At 33.6% G+C, this 21613-nt stretch overlaps 1 protein-coding gene across 4 annotated transcripts in view; it reads left to right on the forward strand.

Moving 5' to 3' along the window:
* Positions 1–17313, forward strand: part of CDH7 (cadherin 7) — a 68609-nt gene extending 51296 nt beyond the window's left edge. For 2 of the 4 annotated variants that reach the window (XM_042839634.1, XM_042839636.1), the window contains 5 exons: positions 1963–2099; positions 4042–4163; positions 6726–6843; positions 9388–9639; positions 16785–17313. In XM_042839634.1, the coding sequence (XP_042695568.1) occupies positions 1963–2099; positions 4042–4163; positions 6726–6843; positions 9388–9639; positions 16785–17278 (1123 nt within the window). In that variant the 3' untranslated portion in view covers positions 17279–17313. Of the gene's footprint in view, positions 1–1962; positions 2100–4041; positions 4164–6725; positions 6844–8681; positions 8726–9387; positions 9640–10846; positions 10859–16784 lie in introns of those variants that run through there. The other 2 variants (XM_042839635.1, XM_042839637.1) reach the window with 2 other exon arrangements.
* The last annotated feature ends 4300 nt before the right edge of the window (positions 17314–21613 follow it).

Below are 21613 nucleotides of genomic sequence, written 5' to 3' on the forward strand. Positions count from 1 at the left end.
TTTGAAAGTAAGAGGTTAGTTCATATGGACCTGAGAATTATTGATGTTTGAACTAGATTAAATAAAGTGTTTAAACATCCTGCAGTTCAAAGACTTTCAAGTTTTAATGGCCCTAAGGAATTAAAGTATTGAAAGCGTCTGAAATATTTTTTCAGAATTTGAGTATGGGTAAAATATTTGTAAAAAGGGTTAAACAAAACTGCTTGGTTCCTATACATAAAAAATATTTTTGATTCTTGATTCATAACAATCTGTCAATCTGTTGTCTAATTTATATAACATGTTTTCTTAGACTCTCACAATCTTTCCTTTCCTCCTCTCCCTTCCTTCCTCCCTTCCTTCTTGTCTTCCTTCTTTTTAGTTTCTTTCTTTTATTGATTTTGTGCTTTTTCTTTATGTTTGTGCCTTTCTCACTTTTCTCTTTCCTCTTTCTTTCCCTTCCTCTCTCTCTCTTTTTTTCTCTCTCTTTCTCTCTCTCTTGCTTTATGATTTCTTACAATGTTGTAAGAAAGACCTTTGAATTTTCAATTTGCAGAGTAATAGCGTTAATAATTAGGAAACCTAAGGGCTGACAGGAGATTGAACCTGCCACAACTGACTGCTTTGCAGAGGTGGCAGAGAGTCTCTACGGAAAACTTGACAGGAACAAAGCAGCTGAAGAGCACAGCTGACCAAATAAACAACAGTACTGGCATGAAAGAAAATAAAAATTGAAGTGCAGTTCAAGTTGACTCTACAAGGAAAAAAAAAGTACAGAGAAAAAGACAGAGCCTCAATTCATGAAAACTTCTATTATTTGTATCTGTTAAAGTCTTTATGTCTTTCTCTTACTGTGAGATAATACAGAAAAGCAATGCTAAATGCATAACAGGTCTCTCTTATAAAGATTTTGAAGCCAGAAGGGTTATAACACCATAATACAACAGAGTAGAAACTGGTGTATTTCAGGACAGAACAAACACATCACGCCAAAATATCATTATGTCTGGAAAGTCCTGTTTTCGCACTATTGTCCATAATTCTTTCCTTCCACATTGTTAAAAGGTTTTGATTAATGCTACATCAATAATCTAATATGTTGTCAGTGTGACAGTAATTGTAATGAACACACTTGGTCTGATTCAGACATTTTAATTCATCTTGATCTAAATGACAGTGCAAGATTCTGACCCAATATTAAATCGAATGTCAAGAATATTCCAGCTGTAAATCTAATACTGCCTAATCAACTGTCTCTTTCTTTCAGAAAGGTTATAAGCAAAACACCCACAGGCAATCTGACCTTTTCACTCTTGCTGTTTTCTGTTTACTAAGAAGCTAATTTCTCCTTCCTAAAACAAGTTTGAAAACAAAAAATATGTTAAGCCAAAAAATATAGGGCATGAACTTAAGTTTCTCTAAAGACAGCAAAGTGCTGGGAGCTGATGGTGATGACATACAATCATGTGATCTACTCTCCATCCTCTACTCTCCATCCTCTTTTTTTTTTTTTTTTTTTTTTTAATCCCTGCCCCCAAACACCCAAAGCTCTGAGTGGCTCTTTTGCTAGTAACAAAGATTTATGCCCAGATTGCAGGCCCCTGTGGGAGCAAATCCTGGCTGATACATCTGCTTAGAGAACTTCCAACTTACTTTCTCTTTAGTTTGGGCTCAGGAGGATACTATTCCATGAGTAAGTGAATTTCTCCATTATGACAGAGAGGAAGAAAGAGGGAACTCCTACAACTTCACTTGAGGTAACAGAGCCTGCCATGGTCAGGACAGGGCATTCGTTGACTAGCTTGCATGCTCTTGCATTTACTTACAGCTTTGCTTCTTTTAAAACCCTGTAGAAAATGGACAAAGCCAAGCTCAATATGGGGAAACAATGGAAGCTCTGTCTTTCTAATGAGAAATCAATGAAACATTTTTACAAGTTATAATTGAACATAAATCAAAAGTTTTCTTTCATCCTTCGCCTAGGTACTCAATAGATCGAAACACAGACCTCGAGAGGTATTTCAATATTGATGCCAACAGTGGAGTCATTACAACTGCCAAGTCTTTGGACAGGGAAACTAATGCCGTTCATAACATTACAGTCTTGGCTATGGAGAGTCGTAAGTAATAATTAAATGATTGCATGAACTGCTTATGTGCAAAACTTGAGGTTTAGTTGCACCAAGTGCATCACCATCAGCTGCACCAAGTGAAAGTATTACAATGTTTAAAAACATGATAGACAAAATAGCTTTTCTCACTCAGTGTAAAAGATACTTATGTGATTAAAAAAACCTCACAGATATACAACAGATTAAGCATTCTCTATTTGCTTTTCCACACTTTCTATAGACTTTTAACTTTAGACGAACAAGTACAAAGGAAAATGAAATTAGTTATCAGAAATCTCGCATTAAATACCATTAGAACAAAAGTAATATGGAATAGATTAGATCAATTAGCCCCTCCTAGTTGTGACACCCATAATTGATTGCTGTTGGTCTACCACAGCGCTCTTAAAAAGGATTAAGAATGTGTGAATACTTATGTGCCGTCCTCACTGTTATGTAAGATATTAACGGATATTTTGTACTTGATAGTTTTTTTCAAGTAATGAAAAAAGTGATGAAGAACCAAATTCTTTAAGTGTGTACAAGAATTCTGTTAACAGAACCGTTAAGTGTAAACCTGTTCAGCTCTCAATACATTCTGTGAAAAACTATATGTGCCTTAATATTTGAATAATTTCTTTATTTAAATGTAATTCTTATTACTAGTCTACTGGGCTACCTGGGTGTTTGCTATCAGTCCATAACACTATGTCTCTGATGCTCTTTCATCCTCACTCTCTTGCTCCACTCCCCCTTCTTCACTGATGCTTGCAGCGCTGTTTCTTTCACATTTTCTCCCTCATTTCCCAGCTACTGTGCATCATTTTGCATCTTTTCTTAAATACATTATCACAGAAGTGCAACCAGTGTAACTTATTGGCTCAGTTTTGCCCAAAATTAGGTCCCTTTTATATCAGTCAAGGGGAAAGTTAGTGTCAAAATTGCTCTATATTTCCCATGTGGAACAAAAAGGAAAAAAAAAAAAAAAAAAAGAAAGAAAGAAAGAAAGACTTGATCTATGTTTGAATGTATTTCTTTAAAAATTTATAACGTTTAATAAAATTTGTTTGCAATACACTAAAAAGATAGATACATCTTTTAATGTTTGCACAGTTTTTTATTCTGTCCTGCTACATCACTAATAGAAAAAAACAGTGGTAATAATAATAACAGTAATGTAGTCTCTCCAAGTCAGAAGTGTCAGAAGTTTAATGTAACAGAATAGATACAATATACCAAATGTTCATTTTCTTTATTCTACTAAATATATACTCTTTGAGGTTCATCCACCACCTATCTACTGTTTTAAATTAAACGGTGACATTAGGTCTTGCACAAAATCACATTTTAGGTAGAAGTATACATCAATTAATAACACTGTTGAAAGGTATAGTTCTGTGTACACATTAAATACTTTGCGATTTGCTTGGAAATACAAATTCTCCCCTCACGTTTGTTTGTTTCTTTGTTGATTTTTTGTCTGATTTACATAGCTGAAAGAATTCTGTTTTTAACTTCTTAATTTGAATTTAACATAGATTACCTTTGCCCACAATAACTGGGCTATTCCTGATATAAAAAGTGCTGTTTTGTCTCACAGTGTGTCCTTGCTGATGGTTGCACATTATTTACTATTATCTTTCCATATGATACAAATCAATGCTCTGATTAATGAGTTAGATTTTCAAATTAGCCTTGACAATAAAATCTTGATTTCATTGACACTATTGAAAAACACAAACATTGTTCTAATTTGGTCCAGAAGATTAAGCTCTTTTCTCAGCTTTCTAAGAGGGTTTGTAATTGATTTAGCAAGCATATGCAAAGAAATGCAAATGAAAAACATACTAACCCAAAGAAAATTCTCATAGAATTCCACTTAATTAAATTGTTGGCTTTTTTTTTTTTTTTTTTTTTTTTTTTTTTTTTTTTTTTTTTTTTTTCTTAATAGAGAATCCAGTACAGATTGGGAGAGGATATGTAGCCATAACTATCCTTGACATCAATGACAATGCCCCTGAGTTTGCCATGGAGTATGAGACAACTGTCTGTGAAAATGCTCAACCTGGCCAGGTATAGCTGTTGATACATTTTTTGTTTATTTTTATCAGATAGGCAGTAATTTATTTCGAAAGTCTAACAGCTTTAAGATAAAATAGAATCAACTTATGGCAGTAAAAATGCTTTGATGTGCAGCACAAGCTTATTTTCCTTAAGTCCTAAAATTTTCACCCTACCTGGTGATAGAAGGGTGGACTGTTTGGTGGATAAGGAATTGCAAGGTCGCAGCCAAAATGTTGTGATCAATGGCTCTATGTCTGGGTGAAGGCAGGTGATGACCAGTGTCCCTCATTGGTTAGTCTTGAACTAGTACTCTTTAACATCTTCATCAGTGACACAGATGATGGGGTTGAGTGCACCCTCATCAGCATTTTGCTGATGACATCAAGATGAGTGGTGTAGTTGATAAAGCAGAAGGAATGGATGGACATTCAGAGGGACCTTGATAAACCCAAAAGGTGGGCACCTGAGTTCAACAAAGCAAAGTACATGTCTCGTTCACATACACTTGGATTGGGGTAATCCCAGATATATACACAGACTGGAATAAGAAGGTCCTGAGAGTAGCCCTGTTGAGAAAGAAATAGAGTTCCTGGTAGATGAAAAACTTAACATCAGCCACTAGTGTGCACTTGCAGCCCAAACAGCCAACAGTATTCTGGACTGCATCAGAAGACGGTTGGCCACAGGGTGAGGAAGGTAATTGTCTCTCTCTACTCTGCCCTCATGAGGGCCCATCTGGAGTACTCTGTCTGGTCTAGGGACTCTAACACAAGAAGGATGTAAGGCTTTTTTAGAGGGTCCAGAGGAGGACCATGAAGATGATCAGAGGGTTGGAGCACTTCTCCTACAAAGACAGGAACTGGGCTTGTTCAGCTTGGAGAAGAGAAGGCTGTAGGGAGACATCATTACGGCCCTTCAGTATTTACAAGGAGATTATAAACAGGAGTGAAATCAACTTTTTGCATGTCTTGATAGTGATAGGACAAGGAGGAATATTTTTAAACTAAGGGAGTAAAGATTTTGATTCAATATCAGGGGGAAATTTTTCACTGAGAGGGTGGTGAGGTGCTGGAACAGGTTTCCCAGAGAGTCTGTGGATGACCTGTGCCTGGAGGTGTTCAAGGCCAGGTTGGATGGGGCCCTGGGAAACATGAAGTAGTGCTTGATCCAGTGGTTGGCAGCAAGAGGGTTGGAACTTAATGATCCTTGAAGTCCCTTCCAACCCAAGACATTCTGTGGTTCTTCTACTGAAGAGAAAAATGAAGATGTAAAAATGACACATTCTATGTAGTTTTAAAAGTTCTAATTTCCTTACAGCATAGCTAGCACATTTGGCTAAGCTCATTGTGTTTTAAATAATGTTAGGAATGATTACTTCCTCATAATTTTTCTGGGAAGTGGTCTCAACATTGACCTTGTTCAAAGGCAAAATTCCTAATTTTCCTAAAATGAATATACACTTTTATTTTTCTTAGGAGGTATGGACCATAAGGTAGGAATTTCAGGAGAGAGATATATTCCTAGCAAACTCTCTAGTGTTTTTAATTTCTAACATTACTTCCAAATAGTCCTAGATTCAACTAACTTTATGAAATTCCTCATAGTCCTAGACTCTGATGCTGTTTATCTTTGGTGTCTGTCACATTTTAAGTTTTCCATTTTAACTTATAAGATATCTAATTCTCCTTTCCTTCTCCCAGAATGCTAGTAGATGTCTCATTCACACAGATCCCACTTACTCATTGGGATTCTTTACACTTTTGTGCCTTCCTCCAGAATATTTTCCTTACTGTGGCAGATGTTGTTTATTATACATCTAAAAAATACAGCAAGATTTAAATTCTCAGCAGAAAAAAAAAAAAAAAAAAAAACCCTACATTTTTTAGCTCTCATTCATGAGAAACACAGGAATAGATAAAGAACATTCTACTGGCGCATCGGCTTCTTGTCCCTGTGGTCCAGTGAGAACTCTTGCGTCTTAGTATTCATTCCTTTAAGGATTGTAAGCAATATTACAATCTTTTCTTAGAGAGAATTTTTGACAGAATTTTACAAAATAAAATTTTAAAAGTAAAAAAGAAAAAAAAAACTATCATTACGCTTAGGATTTGTCATTTTTCTTTTCATAGTTTTTTTCTCTTTAAAATAAGAAAGTACATAGAAATAATCAAAAGCATAATTTGTTATTTGCAAAACATTACAGTGCAATATCAATTGCAACAACTGATAACTACAAGAAGGCTGTGTTCTGTATACTCAGAAGTGCTTCTTCCACCACTGCACAGTTTATACTTTAAACACTGATAAATGACAGGACCTAATTATCTTGAGGTCCTGCAGAGCATTACTTTTATTGAATAAATTTCAAGTACAGGGAAAGTAATGAAAAGTTATATTTCAGTTAATAATAGTATCTATACCTGCTTGGGAGTTTAGAAAACCAAAACATGATGTAAACAAGATTCAAGGGAGACTTGACTCTTCAGTAGGTAATAGAGAGTTTATATAATGTGCATGTATTTATTTTCCTTCACGTGCCAAACAATTGAACACCTGTGTATCTCAAAACAGATCATCCAGAAAATCAGTGCCATTGATAAAGATGACCCACCAAATGGTCATCAGTTCTACTTCAGTTTAACAGCAGAAGCAGCAAATAACCATAATTTTACGCTTCAGGACAACAAAGGTAAGAATATAAAGGCAACATAAACTTTTTGTTTGAGTAAATATTCACATCTAACACCTTCTGTTTTGAATATATTGTGCTGATTATGACCTACATAAACTTCTATTATGGCAAGAATGTAAATTAAAGTAGAATCAGCCCCTAAATTAATTCTATCTGTAGACTATCTGCCAAGGGAATAAAGCTGTTGTCTGCATCATTTAAAGCCTTGAGCCAAACACCAGCTTCATTTTTTTTTTCCAGAAGTCACTCTTTTCACATTTTCCCCTGTATTTATATGTTTTTGTCTAGACTATATCTTGGGGCATTAACTGAAAAATGTCCAGGAATTCATGTTTTATTAAAATAACTCAAGGCATAAAAAATAAGTGCACAGAGTTGTTTTGTTTTTTTTTTTTAAATTAAAAAACAAACAACAACAAAAAAAAAAACACATATTTTCAATAGGTATACTGTCTACTGAAGAATGATTTTGAAAATGGAAGCTGCCTGCAGTATTTACACAGACTTCTTACTAACATTTCCCCACAGACTTATGAAAAGACTCCCATGGACATCACATTTCTATTAGTTAAAATATCTGAGAACATGCTTCTAATTTGTGCTCTTATTGCACTGCATAGTATAGTAGCTGGTTATGAGTCAGTTTAGCTATGAGCCGAGGCAAGTAGAACTACATGTCACTCTGAACGTAATTCCTACTATTTATTTCCATGGAAAATACAACCAGTACAAAGAGCACAATAAAAGTATCTGATAGAACATATTTTCAGATACAGAAAACTATTTCTCAACACAGTCACCAGTATCTATGCATTTTTGTCAGTGACGAACAAGAGCCTGTGTGCATCATCTGTAAAAATTGGCACCAGCAGTGGTGAATGAATGTTGCTGTGGCCACCACTGAAACACACCACATGCTCCCTCAACTATACTCACATCTTCTGTTTGGTTTCCATAATTGTTCACAAAGTCAGTGGCTGCCATTTTTTCCAAGTGAAGAAATTCAATTCCACACCTTTTATTCACACACACTTTGAAGTCAAAAAGAATTTTGTTGGACTGGCCCTCTGTTGCCACATGTTGCATGGCAATAAAATTTAACAGAATATTGGTGGGAAGGCTCAACATCTACTGCTATACCACCATTTCCCTCTGATGTTGTGGGCCAACAAAATAAAATAGAAGGTATTACTTTTAGACCAACACTAATGAATAGCATTTTCACTGCTCTTTCATGTACCAGTACTAACCAAAGTTGCAAAGTCATTTTTATTAATAAGACAAAAGCGACATACGGTGGACTAAAGAATAATGTTTGTGCAGATTTCAAAGAATTTCAAAGAATGTACATATGACCTAAAAAAGATCTCTCATGCAGCTGTTTATTGCCTTTTCTTGCATGTAGTTATTGACATACATAATGTTCTTCATACGAGAAGCTTACAGTTTGAAATGAGGAACTGTAAATAGTGATCAAAATAATACATTTCTAGAAATCTGACACTGTAACAAGTACTGTAAAGTATTCAATAAAAAAGACAGTCTCTTTTTCAAAGAACATATAATATGCTAAGGTCAATAACAGATCCTTCTAATGCCAGTAAAATCAGTGGAGTTACAAAACAGTGCAGCAGTTGCCTCTTCTGACATTAGATTTATATATATCGCATATGGTTCTATATGAAGAAATGTTTGTATGGTTTTCCAGAAAGGTCATAATAGATGACACAATTAGTTACCTCTACCAGACTATCAATGTATCTATCTATAGAAAGACAGATAGCTAGATGATAGATAGACAGACCGACCGACCAACCTTTTCTATACATTTCTAGGAGATGTATCTCCCTACCTCTCAGGAGCGATCAACCTGTATTGAACACAGTGAGTTTTGCAAATCTTTTCTGGAACACACAGACTTTTTAGTCATCCAGCTCAGAGCAGCACTGCAGCACACATTTCAGATTCATTATATTAATCAACTTGTTGAATTTTGGCTGACATGGAAAACAAGTGCATGTCTTTATTATACGTGACATTACCTGTATCTGTGCGCCAATTGGATAATTTCTTTTTTACATTTTGAAAAAATCAATCATTGGTCTTCAGAATCTACTCACCTATGAATATGCTTATTAATTCCATGCTATCTATACTGCAAGTAGTTGTAACAGAACTTTGGAAATTAGACATGAAATATATGCAAATAATCTATTTATTGAAGTGTGACTTTTTTTCTTCTCCTTATGATAGTCGCATCTCCTATTATATATCAAGACTGTGGAAATGTGAGCATACTAAAACCAAATAGACTTTTGCAATTTTGAAACAGTCTTTCATGAAAAACAGAAATATTTGTTTAGTTGAACTTGAATTTTCAGCTGATCCTACCTCTGTAAATAAAGAAATGTATGACCAGGAAATATATACTCATTGAAATAGTATGAATGTCCTTCTAAATTTTTTTGAGTGAAAGTCTGCATTATTTATGTTCTAGTAAGATCAAGTATTTTACTTTTATCCTTTTATTCCTTCACCTAGATAACACTGCAACTGTATTAACGAGAAGAAATGGTTTCCGGAGACAAGAACAGTCTGTTTTCTATTTACCAATATTCATTGTGGACAGCGGATCACCTTCACTTAGTAGCACTAATACTCTCACCATAAGAGTCTGTGATTGTGATGCAGATGGTATTGCTCAGACATGCAATGCAGAGGCATACATCTTGCCTGCAGGACTTAGCACTGGAGCCCTGATAGCAATATTGGCTTGTGTTTTAACACTGCTAGGTAAGCCTTCTTCCCATCATTATTATCTTTTATTTAAGTAACAATATATATGTATCTCCAGTTCTTTAGGTTCTTTAGTTCTTTTCTTACTTTTTTTTTTAATTTTTTTATTTTTATCACTACTACAATTTTAATAGAATATCTAACATTACAAGCTGAACGTCATTTTGCATCATGAACTACACAAAATCCTCAGTCTGGGACTTAAAAGTTCAAATGTTTTGTTTCTTTTACAAGCTGCCTCCAGAGGCATATATGAAATAACATTAGATGGAAAAAGATTATTTGCAACAAATGTATTATTTAAGAAGTAGACAATACAGTTTACGGAAGTATTTCCCTAGTTTAGTGTAATAGCTGGTCATTTTCAGATCAGCATGTGTTCTTTTCAGAGAAATAACTCTTTTAAAACATTTCTTGAATTGGGGAGAACAAAAGACACTTAGGAAATACAATTGATATAATTTACAAGCTTAATTTGTTAAGCTTGCAACTGGAGGCACAGCTGAAGTTTATGTTAAGCAGTGAAACTACAGCTGTATAAAAGACAGGGGGAGCAATCAGTTCGTAAACAGTGAAGAAGTGTCAAGTGCCTAGTTTAGTTAGCATTTTTCATTTTGTGCCAAATCCTTAAACAACATGCCTGCATGGTAGCATTAGAAGACTAAATCAGGGAACAAAGATGAAGAATCATCCTTTCATCTGTGAGATGCAGGTGAGCAGAGGTGTAATTTCACTTATTGTCAGAAAAATATAATAAGAGTCCCAGTTGTCCCAGTTCAGTGCACAGGAATTTTCTTGAGTGCTGCTATCATTGGAAAGATTTCTCTATTTGCTGGATTCATATATCAACCCAAGAGGAAGAAGACTATAGTCTTCCCAAATTCATGTAGTCCAAGTGATGAATTATCTGTTTCTGTTATCCAAGTAACTTGCATCAGATCAAGAGATTTTTGTTGGTGCCTTTGTTCGTGGCAGAATTTTAACCATGTGTAGGAGATTTCTCATTGACTGTGGGGTTTTTTTCACTATAAGGATTAGACCGTATATTCCTTTTCCTACAAATAAATGTTCCTTCTGTTACTTTGTGACAAAATAGCCAACAATATAAGATTGTTCAATCTTACTTAACATATCGTTACACTTAAACTTAAGAAGAAATGGAAGTGAATTTTTTCAACAATTTTAATGAACATGCTTAAATAAGTTTTTTCTTATAGTATTTCTAGGTCATCTGTATTCCCTAATGAACTTTATTTGCACATACAGGTTAAATGGCACAGTTCTAAAAGATACACAGTGCTATGGTCTTCTGTCAAATGGCAGTAGAAAATTGTCCATTGAAAGTATCAGTCAAATGCACTTAAGTATTCTGTAATAGGAATCTATTTAATCCCAAACTGGAATGTCACTATTTCTGTTAATATATATATGAAAAATGAATTTCTGAAAAATGAATAAGAAACTATCACAGCTAAAAGTCAGATTGGCCTGTGCATGTGCTTTTCAGAAAGAGGAGTCTTATGTGTTAAACAGTATTCACTGGAGATACAGCATATTATCGAGTAATAATAACTCTCTTTTTCTACTCAGTATACCAGGCCTTAAGCACAACGAGTAAATTAACCTAAGCTTTTATTCCAATCAGCTCTAGATTGCACCAAACAAGCATTTGGTAAAGAACTGAGGACAAACTGTGTGGACACAGATTTTGAATAATGGGCTGTGCACTGAAGAGGAATCTGGCAGATGACTGCCTTGCCATTGATTTTAGTTGTCAAGGAATTGGTCTTTCAAATTTATCTATATGAATGTGTCACCACTGTTTATCCAAGTAGGCATTTCAGTGTACTCTCTTTGCTTCTTTTCTAAGCCATTCTTTTGGGGTACAGTTCAAAGTTGCAGGCACAGTTTACACTGTGTTTGTATATTAACCCTGGCTTTGAGTCCTGCAATTTGATGTTAGATCCTGAAAGTGTTTTGTTCCCAGCCAGGTTTCAATATTCACAGGTAAGAGATACCTAAGTATCATGTATCTCCAGTGAAACCCCAAACAAGTCTTGTTTATCTGATTCCAGAGTCTTTCTTCCTGTCATTTGTTACCAGAGGGCAGTTTCTGGACCAGTTGCATGGTGTACTGCTAGGAATTTCCTTTATAATCCCATTTCCCTTTCACATACTTTCCTGATAAAAATAAAAATAAAAAAATCCTGAAGATCAAGTAGTATTGCATAAAAAATAGACTTCAGCTGTTTGTAAAGATGGATGAGATTTGCACAGATGTCAAAATGTCATGAGTAGATGCATTCTGGTGCTAATATCTTGAATTCTCAACAAGCTTTTGTCTGCTGAATGTTAGTTTGGTGTGCTTTAATATTTGCTCTTGCTCCTTAGAACCATTTTTCTAATAAATAACCATTTGTCTTGGTGAATACTGAGTTTGCATCAATGAGATTTCTCAGTGTAATCATTTTTATTTTAATAACTGATCAGTTTTAGATAAGCACAAAGTTTTCACTAATGTTAAGAAGGAAAATTATTATTATGTCATATTAATTTGTTACGATCACATATAACATAGAAAGAACTATTTTGTTCAAAGTAAAATCATTTTAAAAGTTATAGACATTTTACTGAAATATATTTCACTCCATAGTTTGCCAGATAGAGATTAAATCCTAAATTTTATTGCACAAGAAAATTCCAGTACTTGGTTAATAATTCAAAAACCTTTATAATTATTCACTTTGCAGTGAGGCTGTGCTTTAAAGAAAAAGCACAATAAAGAAATGTTTGCAATTCTATAAAAAGCATACAGAGAGCTGTCTTATATTCTTCTTAGAATACACAATTCTTAGTGAAATAAGAAAGATTTACTTCCTCTTAAATTGGATGGTAATTTAATTCAAGGTAATTTGTTTTTCAGTTACTATCTTCCAGACACAATAACTGCTTATGTTGAAAGTGTTCTGTATAAAATATATGCATAAAGTTGTACACACACACACACAAATAATGTTCAGTTGTACATAACCCAATTTCATTCAAAAGGTTAAAGATTTTCTTTGTATGTAAGCGATAGGAAGCTAGGTTGACATAATTCGCTTTCATGATTTTAACCTTCCATACTTCGGAATATAATCTATTCCTTTAATTTCCTGACTTTCCTTAGAAGTAGTAAAGAAAATCTCCTGTTTTTTGACATTAGACTTTAAAAGTTAATAATACATTAATTAAATTTCAAAATATATATTTAAATTGTTAATTTTTTTTCAGTTGAGAGGCGGTTATGTTATTCTCATGGCACTTAGCAGAACCTAATTAAATCAACACATCTGATTGTGTAATTATTAAGCCTGAAGAAACAGTCCAGGTCATAAGGATCTTATTCTTCAAATGAATAAAAAGGGTAAAGAATGCAACAGTTTAATATGTATGGCTCTTTGTCTTACAGTTGGAGAACTGATAAATCAATAACTGTTTCAATCTGGAGGTAATTCAAATTAATTCATTCAAAAGATGTCTGAATATGCAGTGCAGAACTTGTTCTCTGAAAATGATATACCTTACTAAGGTCAACAAGTCTGGGCAATCAGAAGTCACAGTTGCTTTGCAAATAGCAATCCAAACTGATTAAGCAATTGCGATACATGAAGCTTATTAACTTGGGAATTAAATACAGATTTCCTAAGCCATGGCCTCTGCTTTCCTAGATCTCATTGACTGTAATATTAACTGAATTATATAATTAAATAGGTTATTAGTGTGGTGGTTAGATGAGTAAAAGATTTCAGTCTTTGGCTTTACAACTCATGCAGCTAAGGCATAAACCAGTGTGCATGTTAACTTGCAGCTGTGGTGGCTTATTGTTATGTAGTGTGTACAGGGCCTTACAATGTTTGTGATCTAGGTCTATCATTTTCTGTACAGCTCTGCATGTAGGCTTCTTCAAGTTGTATTGGAGCTATTACTTCTTCTTCATAATTATGCTGCAGTTTTCTTAAGTTCAAAGGACAGAAACAGAGAAGTATGCATGAGTGACATAAACCAGATTTTTCACTAGATCACACTAAACTGGAAATTTCAAAATAATTCCATTAAACAACTTGCAAATGACAAAGCAAAAATCTCTTCCTTCATTCAATATTATTTCAAAAACTGATTTAGCTTAACTGACACTATCGATGTTATGGTTATAGTTGTACAAACACAAAAATAAAATTACATTTTATCACATAAATGCAGATGAGAAGAATGAAAATTGACTGTTTTACCGGTTAAACAAAATCAACATTTTTTTACCAGTTCAGGTAAATCAGAACAAAAAAGTTATTTCAGATGTATATCAATTAGTTCTAATTATTCAGTCTTAATCCTCAGTTATCTCTAATATCGGTTATCAGTTTATATGTTAAATCACACACAAAATCAGTCCTGGCATCTCTTTAGCATCATTCAATGTATTAGCGTAGAGTGAAAGGCAATACATGTGTCCCTATGTTTTATTTTTTCTCTAAAGAGCCTAAAATCATTTTTTCTAGATATTCAGACCGTCACTAATTACTGTCTTACCTCTGCTTTGCAATAAATATAGGAGCAAAACCCATGACTTTGTGAGAAATTGATCAGTTTTAAAATAATTTTCACTTGATTTGGATATCAGTGAAATTTGTTTTGTACTTGTATTCATCTCTGCAGTTGCTGAAATGCAACTAAAAGCTTTGTTCATTGAGAGGTTAAACATTATTGTTCATAGTTGTTGGAAGGGCTAGAAATTCATAATCTCATAAAGCCATCTATGCTAAAAGATTTAACCTTTAGAAGGACTCCAGGTTTCTCTTGGCTTCAAGCAAGTGTATGATGTACAAGGAATACTGCATAAAACATTCATTGCATCTTGATTTTTATTGCACCTTCAGGCGGACTTGCCTACGGAGCTTCATATTTTTTCACTTATTAACAGTTCTTTAACTTTCAAAATGAACACTGTTAAGAATGACAGTAGTGGAAAAACACGTTTACACTTGATTAAATAAAATGATTATTTGCTTACATACATGGCAATAATAATTGTGGCAGTAAATATTAAAATACTAAAAAAAATACGTTGATAGCAATTTTGACTTAAATGTATAATAGCACTGTGAGCAAACTAATTTGTCTTTCACTTAAAAATATATTTTATAATAGGAAAAAGCCGAAAAAGTGCAGTGCAACTGTTTTCTGATAACTTTGAAATGAAGATAGTACTGCTATCTGTTATATCTACTACTCAATTTCTATTTTGCAAATATCAGAATATTTTGAAATTTCATAAAAGCATTCTAAAGGTCAAAGTCCTACATTTTCAAACTGCTTATGTAAATGTTATTGAAGCAAAGTACCCTAAACTAGTGGTGTATGAATTCAATAGACAAGATAGGATTCAGGGAGGCTAGAAGGATTCATAGAGGCTAAAAGTGAAAGAGCCTGGATTGATACTTTTAAAAATTCTTGCATGAAAGGAAACGCTTTCAAGAGTGTCCTATATTATATAAGGGCTGCTCTGAAAGTAAAGCCTCCTATTTTATGATGTTGGCCCACAACATCAGAGGTGGATGTTGATTGTATGGCAGTAAAAGTTGAACCTTCCCACCAATATTTAATTACGTTTTGTTGCCATGTGACAGATGGCAGCAGAGGGGCGTTCTGAAAGAAAAGCATCTGACATGGAAGTGCATATAAAGAAAAGATGTGTCACTGGAATCCCCCACGTGAAAAAAAAAGCACCCATGGACATTCATAAATGCTCCCTGAACATTTATGGAGACTAGAAAGTGAATGAGAGCATAGTGAGGTGATGGGTGGTGTGATTCATCTGTTGTTGTTTACATGGAACTAAATAAGAGGTATTACTTTCAGGGCGACCTATGTACAATTTATAGAGGATGCTTTTGAGACTGCCAAGAGAAGTTCATACTTGTTTTTATCTAAATGAGCTTTTTATTTTCCAGAAGTTTATGAAGCATTTAATACTCATATCAAAGTACTCTAAGAATAGATGTCAAAACTAAGATATGTGAATGCATATAGCAATATATTCTTAAGTTTAAAAATAAGCAGTAAATCCAAACAGATCAATTGAATGTGGAATTATGCTTAGTGTTCAAGTTACTAATATTTTTACAAACATAGCAATGCCTTCTCTTTTCTAGAAGTATCATTATCTCAGCAAATGTTATCCTAATGCTACAAGATAATATTGTTTTGTAGGAGGATGATTCATGTCCTACATATGGGTGAAATATTACTGGCTTCCATGTTTTGTGTGCCACTAGTGATGCTTCTTTACCAAATCTGTGCTTGAAAAAGGGAAGTCTTGACTTTTTTGCTCACAGTATTTTTGGGTGTCACCATAATTTAGCATTAACTTCTGAGCTAAAGGAAATATTAAAGACTAGAATTTAAAAATAATAATCTTTTCTCATGCTAGCTGATCCAGTAAAATCCAGTGCTCACAGTTCTCATTAGAAATAATTCATATACCTGAAGTACAGTACATTGGACTTAAAAGGAAAGTACAGTCTTACCTAAAAATTCTTTCAATTTATGTCTGTAAAAGAGTCCTAAGTTACACATGGCTTAATAATTCAGTCATCCCTGATCTAGTAATGTGAGTGGGTGTTTTTATTTTTTTATTTTTTTATTTTTTTTTTTCTCCCAGAAGGGATAGAGATTGGCCATATACTTTAATTCCGGCACTTCCCAAAATGTGGTTGTTAAATTCTATTTAGTTACTTTATGAATGTGCTTTTACTGCTTAGGCAATTAAGAGTACAAGAAAAGGTCCCTTTTTTATTTCATGGCTGTGAGATTGTATAGTAAGACTGAATCAGTCCTGAAATTTATGTTTAGCAGATAACATAGGATATAGAATTAGAAATGAAGACATTAATTCAAAATGGCTTTGGAAATAAATTCTTTAACAAATGAAAAGCTCATGGCTTAAAAGCCACTTTAGAACCTGCTAGATTTGAAGTCTAACTACATAAATTGCCTGCAATTTCATTGTGTCTTTACCATATAAATTAATGAGTGCTTTCACCCCTATGAAAAATATGAGCAAACTTTAACATTTCTAAAACTTCAATCTTTTTGCATTCCAGTTCTTGTCTTGCTGATTGTCACCATGAGGCGACGGAAAAAAGAACCCCTCATTTTTGATGAAGAGAGAGATATCAGAGAAAATATCGTCAGATATGATGATGAGGGTGGTGGAGAAGAAGACACTGAGGCTTTTGACATGGCTGCCTTAAGAAACCTCAACATCATCCGAGACACCAAGACCAGGAGGGATGTGACACCTGAGATTCAGTTCTTGAGCAGACCGACTTTTAAAAGCATCCCAGATAATGTAATTTTTAGAGAATTTATCTGGGAGAGACTAAAAGAAGCTGACGTGGACCCTTGTGCACCACCCTATGACTCCCTGCAGACATATGCATTTGAGGGGAATGGCTCGGTGGCAGAGTCTCTCAGCTCATTAGATTCGATAAGCTCAAACTCTGACCAGAACTATGATTACCTCAGTGACTGGGGCCCTCGCTTTAAAAGGCTTGCAGATATGTATGGGAGTGGTCCAGACTGCTTATACTCATAGCCTTGGAATCTTTCTCTGAAAATGCACTGAGGAATACTAGAACAAAATATCTCAACCTTACAGACAGAAAAAAAGTTGTAAATACTTCTCCATTTTTAATTTTTTAGGTTATTTTTTTGCCTTGGTGGAGCATACTTTCATTAGACTTGTCCTAGAGACTGCACTGACCACAAAGTATATGAGCATTTGATATCATTTTTAATAAAATGAAATGCTCAGACACATTCAAATAGATAGCAACCCTTAGATACCTGCAGAGGTAACTCACTTTCAAGAGTATGCTATGCATGGTAACCTCAATGAGTCAAGGCAGATGCCTTGACAGTATTGCTATGTCTAGAACACAAAGTCGATGGTATATGTATTAAAAGCATGAAATTTTTTAAAAATTACATATTCCACTACATTACAATATACAGGATTTGCAAATGAAAACTTTCTAGCAAATTTTCATTACAATGTTGTACACAGATTCCTAAGACAAATGCAGAAGACAGACATGAAAACAAACAAAAATTCAGATCATTTTTCATTTGTCCCCTTTTTTTTCAAATCAATTTAGTGGGAAATCTCTGTAAATTTGGGGGTAGTTTTATGAAAAATAAAACTGCAATTTATTTTAAGAAATTCTGAATTTGTCTACATACTGGCGTATTTTATAAGCCACATAAAATGAGAAATATGGAGGGATGTCCTTAAGGTTGAAAAGTTTTGTGATGCTCATGTAGGTATATTTAAGGTGTTGCTATCTATTTGTTATTTTTTATTATCTCTTCTGATTTGTACAGGAGAATTTAACCTTTTTTATTATTATTTGACATAAAGCATTATATTTATTTTGGAGCTCTAATCTCCACTAAGTCCAGGTCCATTTTACTGCCTCAGAGTATTAGACTTGTCAGAACATGCTGATTTTTCTCCAGTCTCAGATAAATGTAGGAAATGAAGCATGGAAATGGAGAAATTACAGTAAAAAAATTGAGCCCACCATTCATCTCTCAGAAAGGAGAGCAGCTACAAGGACATGCAGTTGTTCTTCTGAGCCATTACAAAGTCTGAGACATTTAAATAAAATATTTGTATTTTGCATTTTTGGAAAGAGGACTACAGAGGTTGCTGCGAGTGTTATTAAAGCAAGATTTAATTTCAAGGTCAAACATCCTATATGCTTCAAAGACTGCTTTTCTCCCTCTCTTTATCTTTTGCTGATGATGAATCACAGTAAAAGACTTTTAAATTTCTTTCTTATGTTAAGTAATGTAATACTACTAACTCCAGAAGCCACCTCTAGATCTTACTGCACACATGTATTTTCCCCAAAAGTGTTGTCTCAGTACACAATTTCTATGCTGTTTCAGGAGTGCCAAAACAGAAGGATAACTGCTGTTGGTTAAAATACGGTATTGTTTTAAGTAGGATTTCTTAGAATAAGACAACTTTTTTATGATTCTGACTATTTATACTTCATCTTTCATGATTTATTATTAGATAATAAGGCATATATACCAGTAACCTAGTGTTTTTAAGTATTCTTTCAGATTGTTTTGTTTTAGGTAATCTGTAGATGAAATCCTAAGTTAGACTCTGCTCCTGCAAAATCTTTCGCTTATACCTAACTTGCAATGATTTGATTTGCCAGCAATTACTGAGAGGTATTCAGAATTGTTTGTAGGATTTTACTTGTGAACAGAAGGTACACCACAAAGAATGATGCTCACTCTAAAAGTACGTCTTTCTAAGAGAAAGATTATTGTACTAAAATTCTGATCTGTGGGTGACACAAGGCTGGGAAATGGGTAATCAAGGTTTTGGAACTTTTGTATCCCAGCATTATCAATAATGTGAAAAAGGCCTTCAGCTTTATCAGAGAAAAACAAAATAATTTTTATAATCTGCAACATAGGTATTCAATTTTGAGTTACATTTTGGTAGACAATCTTTGATTCACACAATTCAGTAGATTTGCTTCTAGTTGTACTAAATATATATATATATATATATACGTATATATATATGACAGATTTTGTAATGGAACTGAAAGATATTGCCCATGACTTTTTGTCATATGCTTTAAAATTTTTAAAAAAAAAAAAAAAAACCAAAAAAAAAAAAGAAAAAAAAAAAAATGGAGAGTGATCCATGTGTTTGTAGTTCAAAGAGAATGAGATATAGTTAAGCAAGCATTAAATCAGCAAAGTATGAAAAGAACAGTTTTAATTCTTTTTGTTTGTGGGAAGATAATTCCTTAATCTGGATTGCAAGTCAGCAATGATGCTTTTAGCACACAGCACTCAAAGGAGATTTAAATCTGGTCTAGAGTAAGCAGCCCAATTCTCTTGCTTTTCTACTTTATATGCCTGGAGGGGGGAAACAAACAAACAAACAAACAAACAAAAACAACAACAACAAAAAGCAATGAAAACAAAAAGGTCCTTTGTTATGAAACTAATTTATTTTTGTGTATGTATGTGCTTTCTGTGGGAAAAAAATATGTTTCTGTCTATTTAACACTATCCAAACTCATTATTATATTTGTTTACTGTTGCAGAGTTCTAAAGTAATCCAATATTTTATTTTATTTTATTTTATTTTATTTTATTTTATTTTATTTTATTTTATTTTATTTTACATTAACTATGCTTACCTATTACCATATTATTGCAGTAAGAGAGAAATTCCACATATTTGGTGACAGATGTTACTATACTACATACATATGGCATACAAAACACATTCACTACATACTGCTCTCTTTAACTTACCTCATATATGAGTTTTCATGGGTCATATTCTGATTCAAATTCTTCTACTGTTATTTGTGATAGTGTGATGTTATAAATCATATTTTACTGAACAAACAATGGAAAATATAAGAAATACATTTTCTATCCAAGAATAATTTCAGAATTATTTGAGCTAATTAATTAGAAAAACTGTTTTAAAAGAATTTCCATTTTATTTATTAGCTGATTTTTCTAAAAATTCCAGTATGACCTTCAGGTCACAATTCCTACTTAGAAATCCCTCAAACTTTGCATCAACTCCTAACACACAATGAAATGCCATCATCTGTTTCCTTCTCCTTTATAACAACTGAAAAGTCTTTTTTAAACTGAGATTTCAAGACCCATTTGAAAGTTTATAGCTTTAAGAGAGCTACTAAAAATATTACGCTGTTAAGAGTTAAGGCAAGACAGCTTTGACCTGTGTAAAATCTATGAAATTCAAAAGAGCTAAATTGTTGTAGGCAGTGGACATTCTGATATTTTTTATTTAAAAGAATGAATTTATTAAATTTAGTATTTACTGTATTAAGTTATATTCCCATTCATCTACAACACAGGTCTTCCTAAGCCTAATAATTTCTGGCTGGGCTGGGCTGACAATCACTAAAGGATTTGAGAAATTTCAAGATAATTATATGAAAATTCCCATTCTCCAAAGTATTCGAAAATAATGTATTATTGATTCTTATTTGCATGTTGTTCTTTACATCGTTTTAAAGGTAGGTGTGACTGTCATTCATAGGAATTTCTCTTAAAATTCAAGATGTCCTTATTATTATTTTATCCTATTAACTCTACATGCATCAGCATACATCAGTAACAAAATATTTCCCATCCTTCTTTTTTTTCTTTTTCTTTCTTCCTCTCCCTTCACTTTCCTTCCCTCTTCTCTCAGTAGTATTTACACTCTTAGCTTAGATTTTAGAATTGTTGAGGTTCTTTACCGAGCAATTTCAGCATTAGTAATTATAATATGTTCTTGAGGCATGGAAAAAGAGGGAAAACTTATATACAGTAAAACATCATGAATTCAAAATGTCTCTATGTGCATTGACTTTAATGCAGTAGATTAACCATTGCTGTCCCTCAGTGCTCCCTAATGCATTCATATATTTTCCTGTCATCAAGACCAGCTACTCATTTATGAACATGTATTGACATCTAGCCAGATATTATAGACCATTTAAGTCTGACAAGAATGATCAGTCTGAATTTTAATGTCCTCATAGTAACATAATCATCAAAATATCCTTTATTATTATCACACTGTCAAAATTACATGAAACATTTACTGATGCACCTAGAAGCTGTGCGAAATCCTGATCATGTTGAAGTACCAGCAAGATGACTTCCAAGAGGCATCAAGATTTATACATTGTTAGGAGAGACTGATAAATGACCACTGACAGAATCAAAGCAAGACTGCCAAATTGATCAGGGTGCTCTTTCTTTTTGTGCAATCTCTTATTGTTCTTTCCCTTTTTAGGAGCTGCAATCCCCTTCTTTTTATAGTAATACAAATACCTTGGTGGAATATTTTTTAATAGTA

The sequence above is a fragment of the Centrocercus urophasianus genome, unplaced genomic scaffold, assembly GCF_019232065.1.
Source record: "Centrocercus urophasianus isolate 14NV4802_14NV808 unplaced genomic scaffold, USGS_Curo_1.0 seq_11, whole genome shotgun sequence".
NCBI lineage: Eukaryota > Metazoa > Chordata > Aves > Galliformes > Phasianidae > Centrocercus > Centrocercus urophasianus.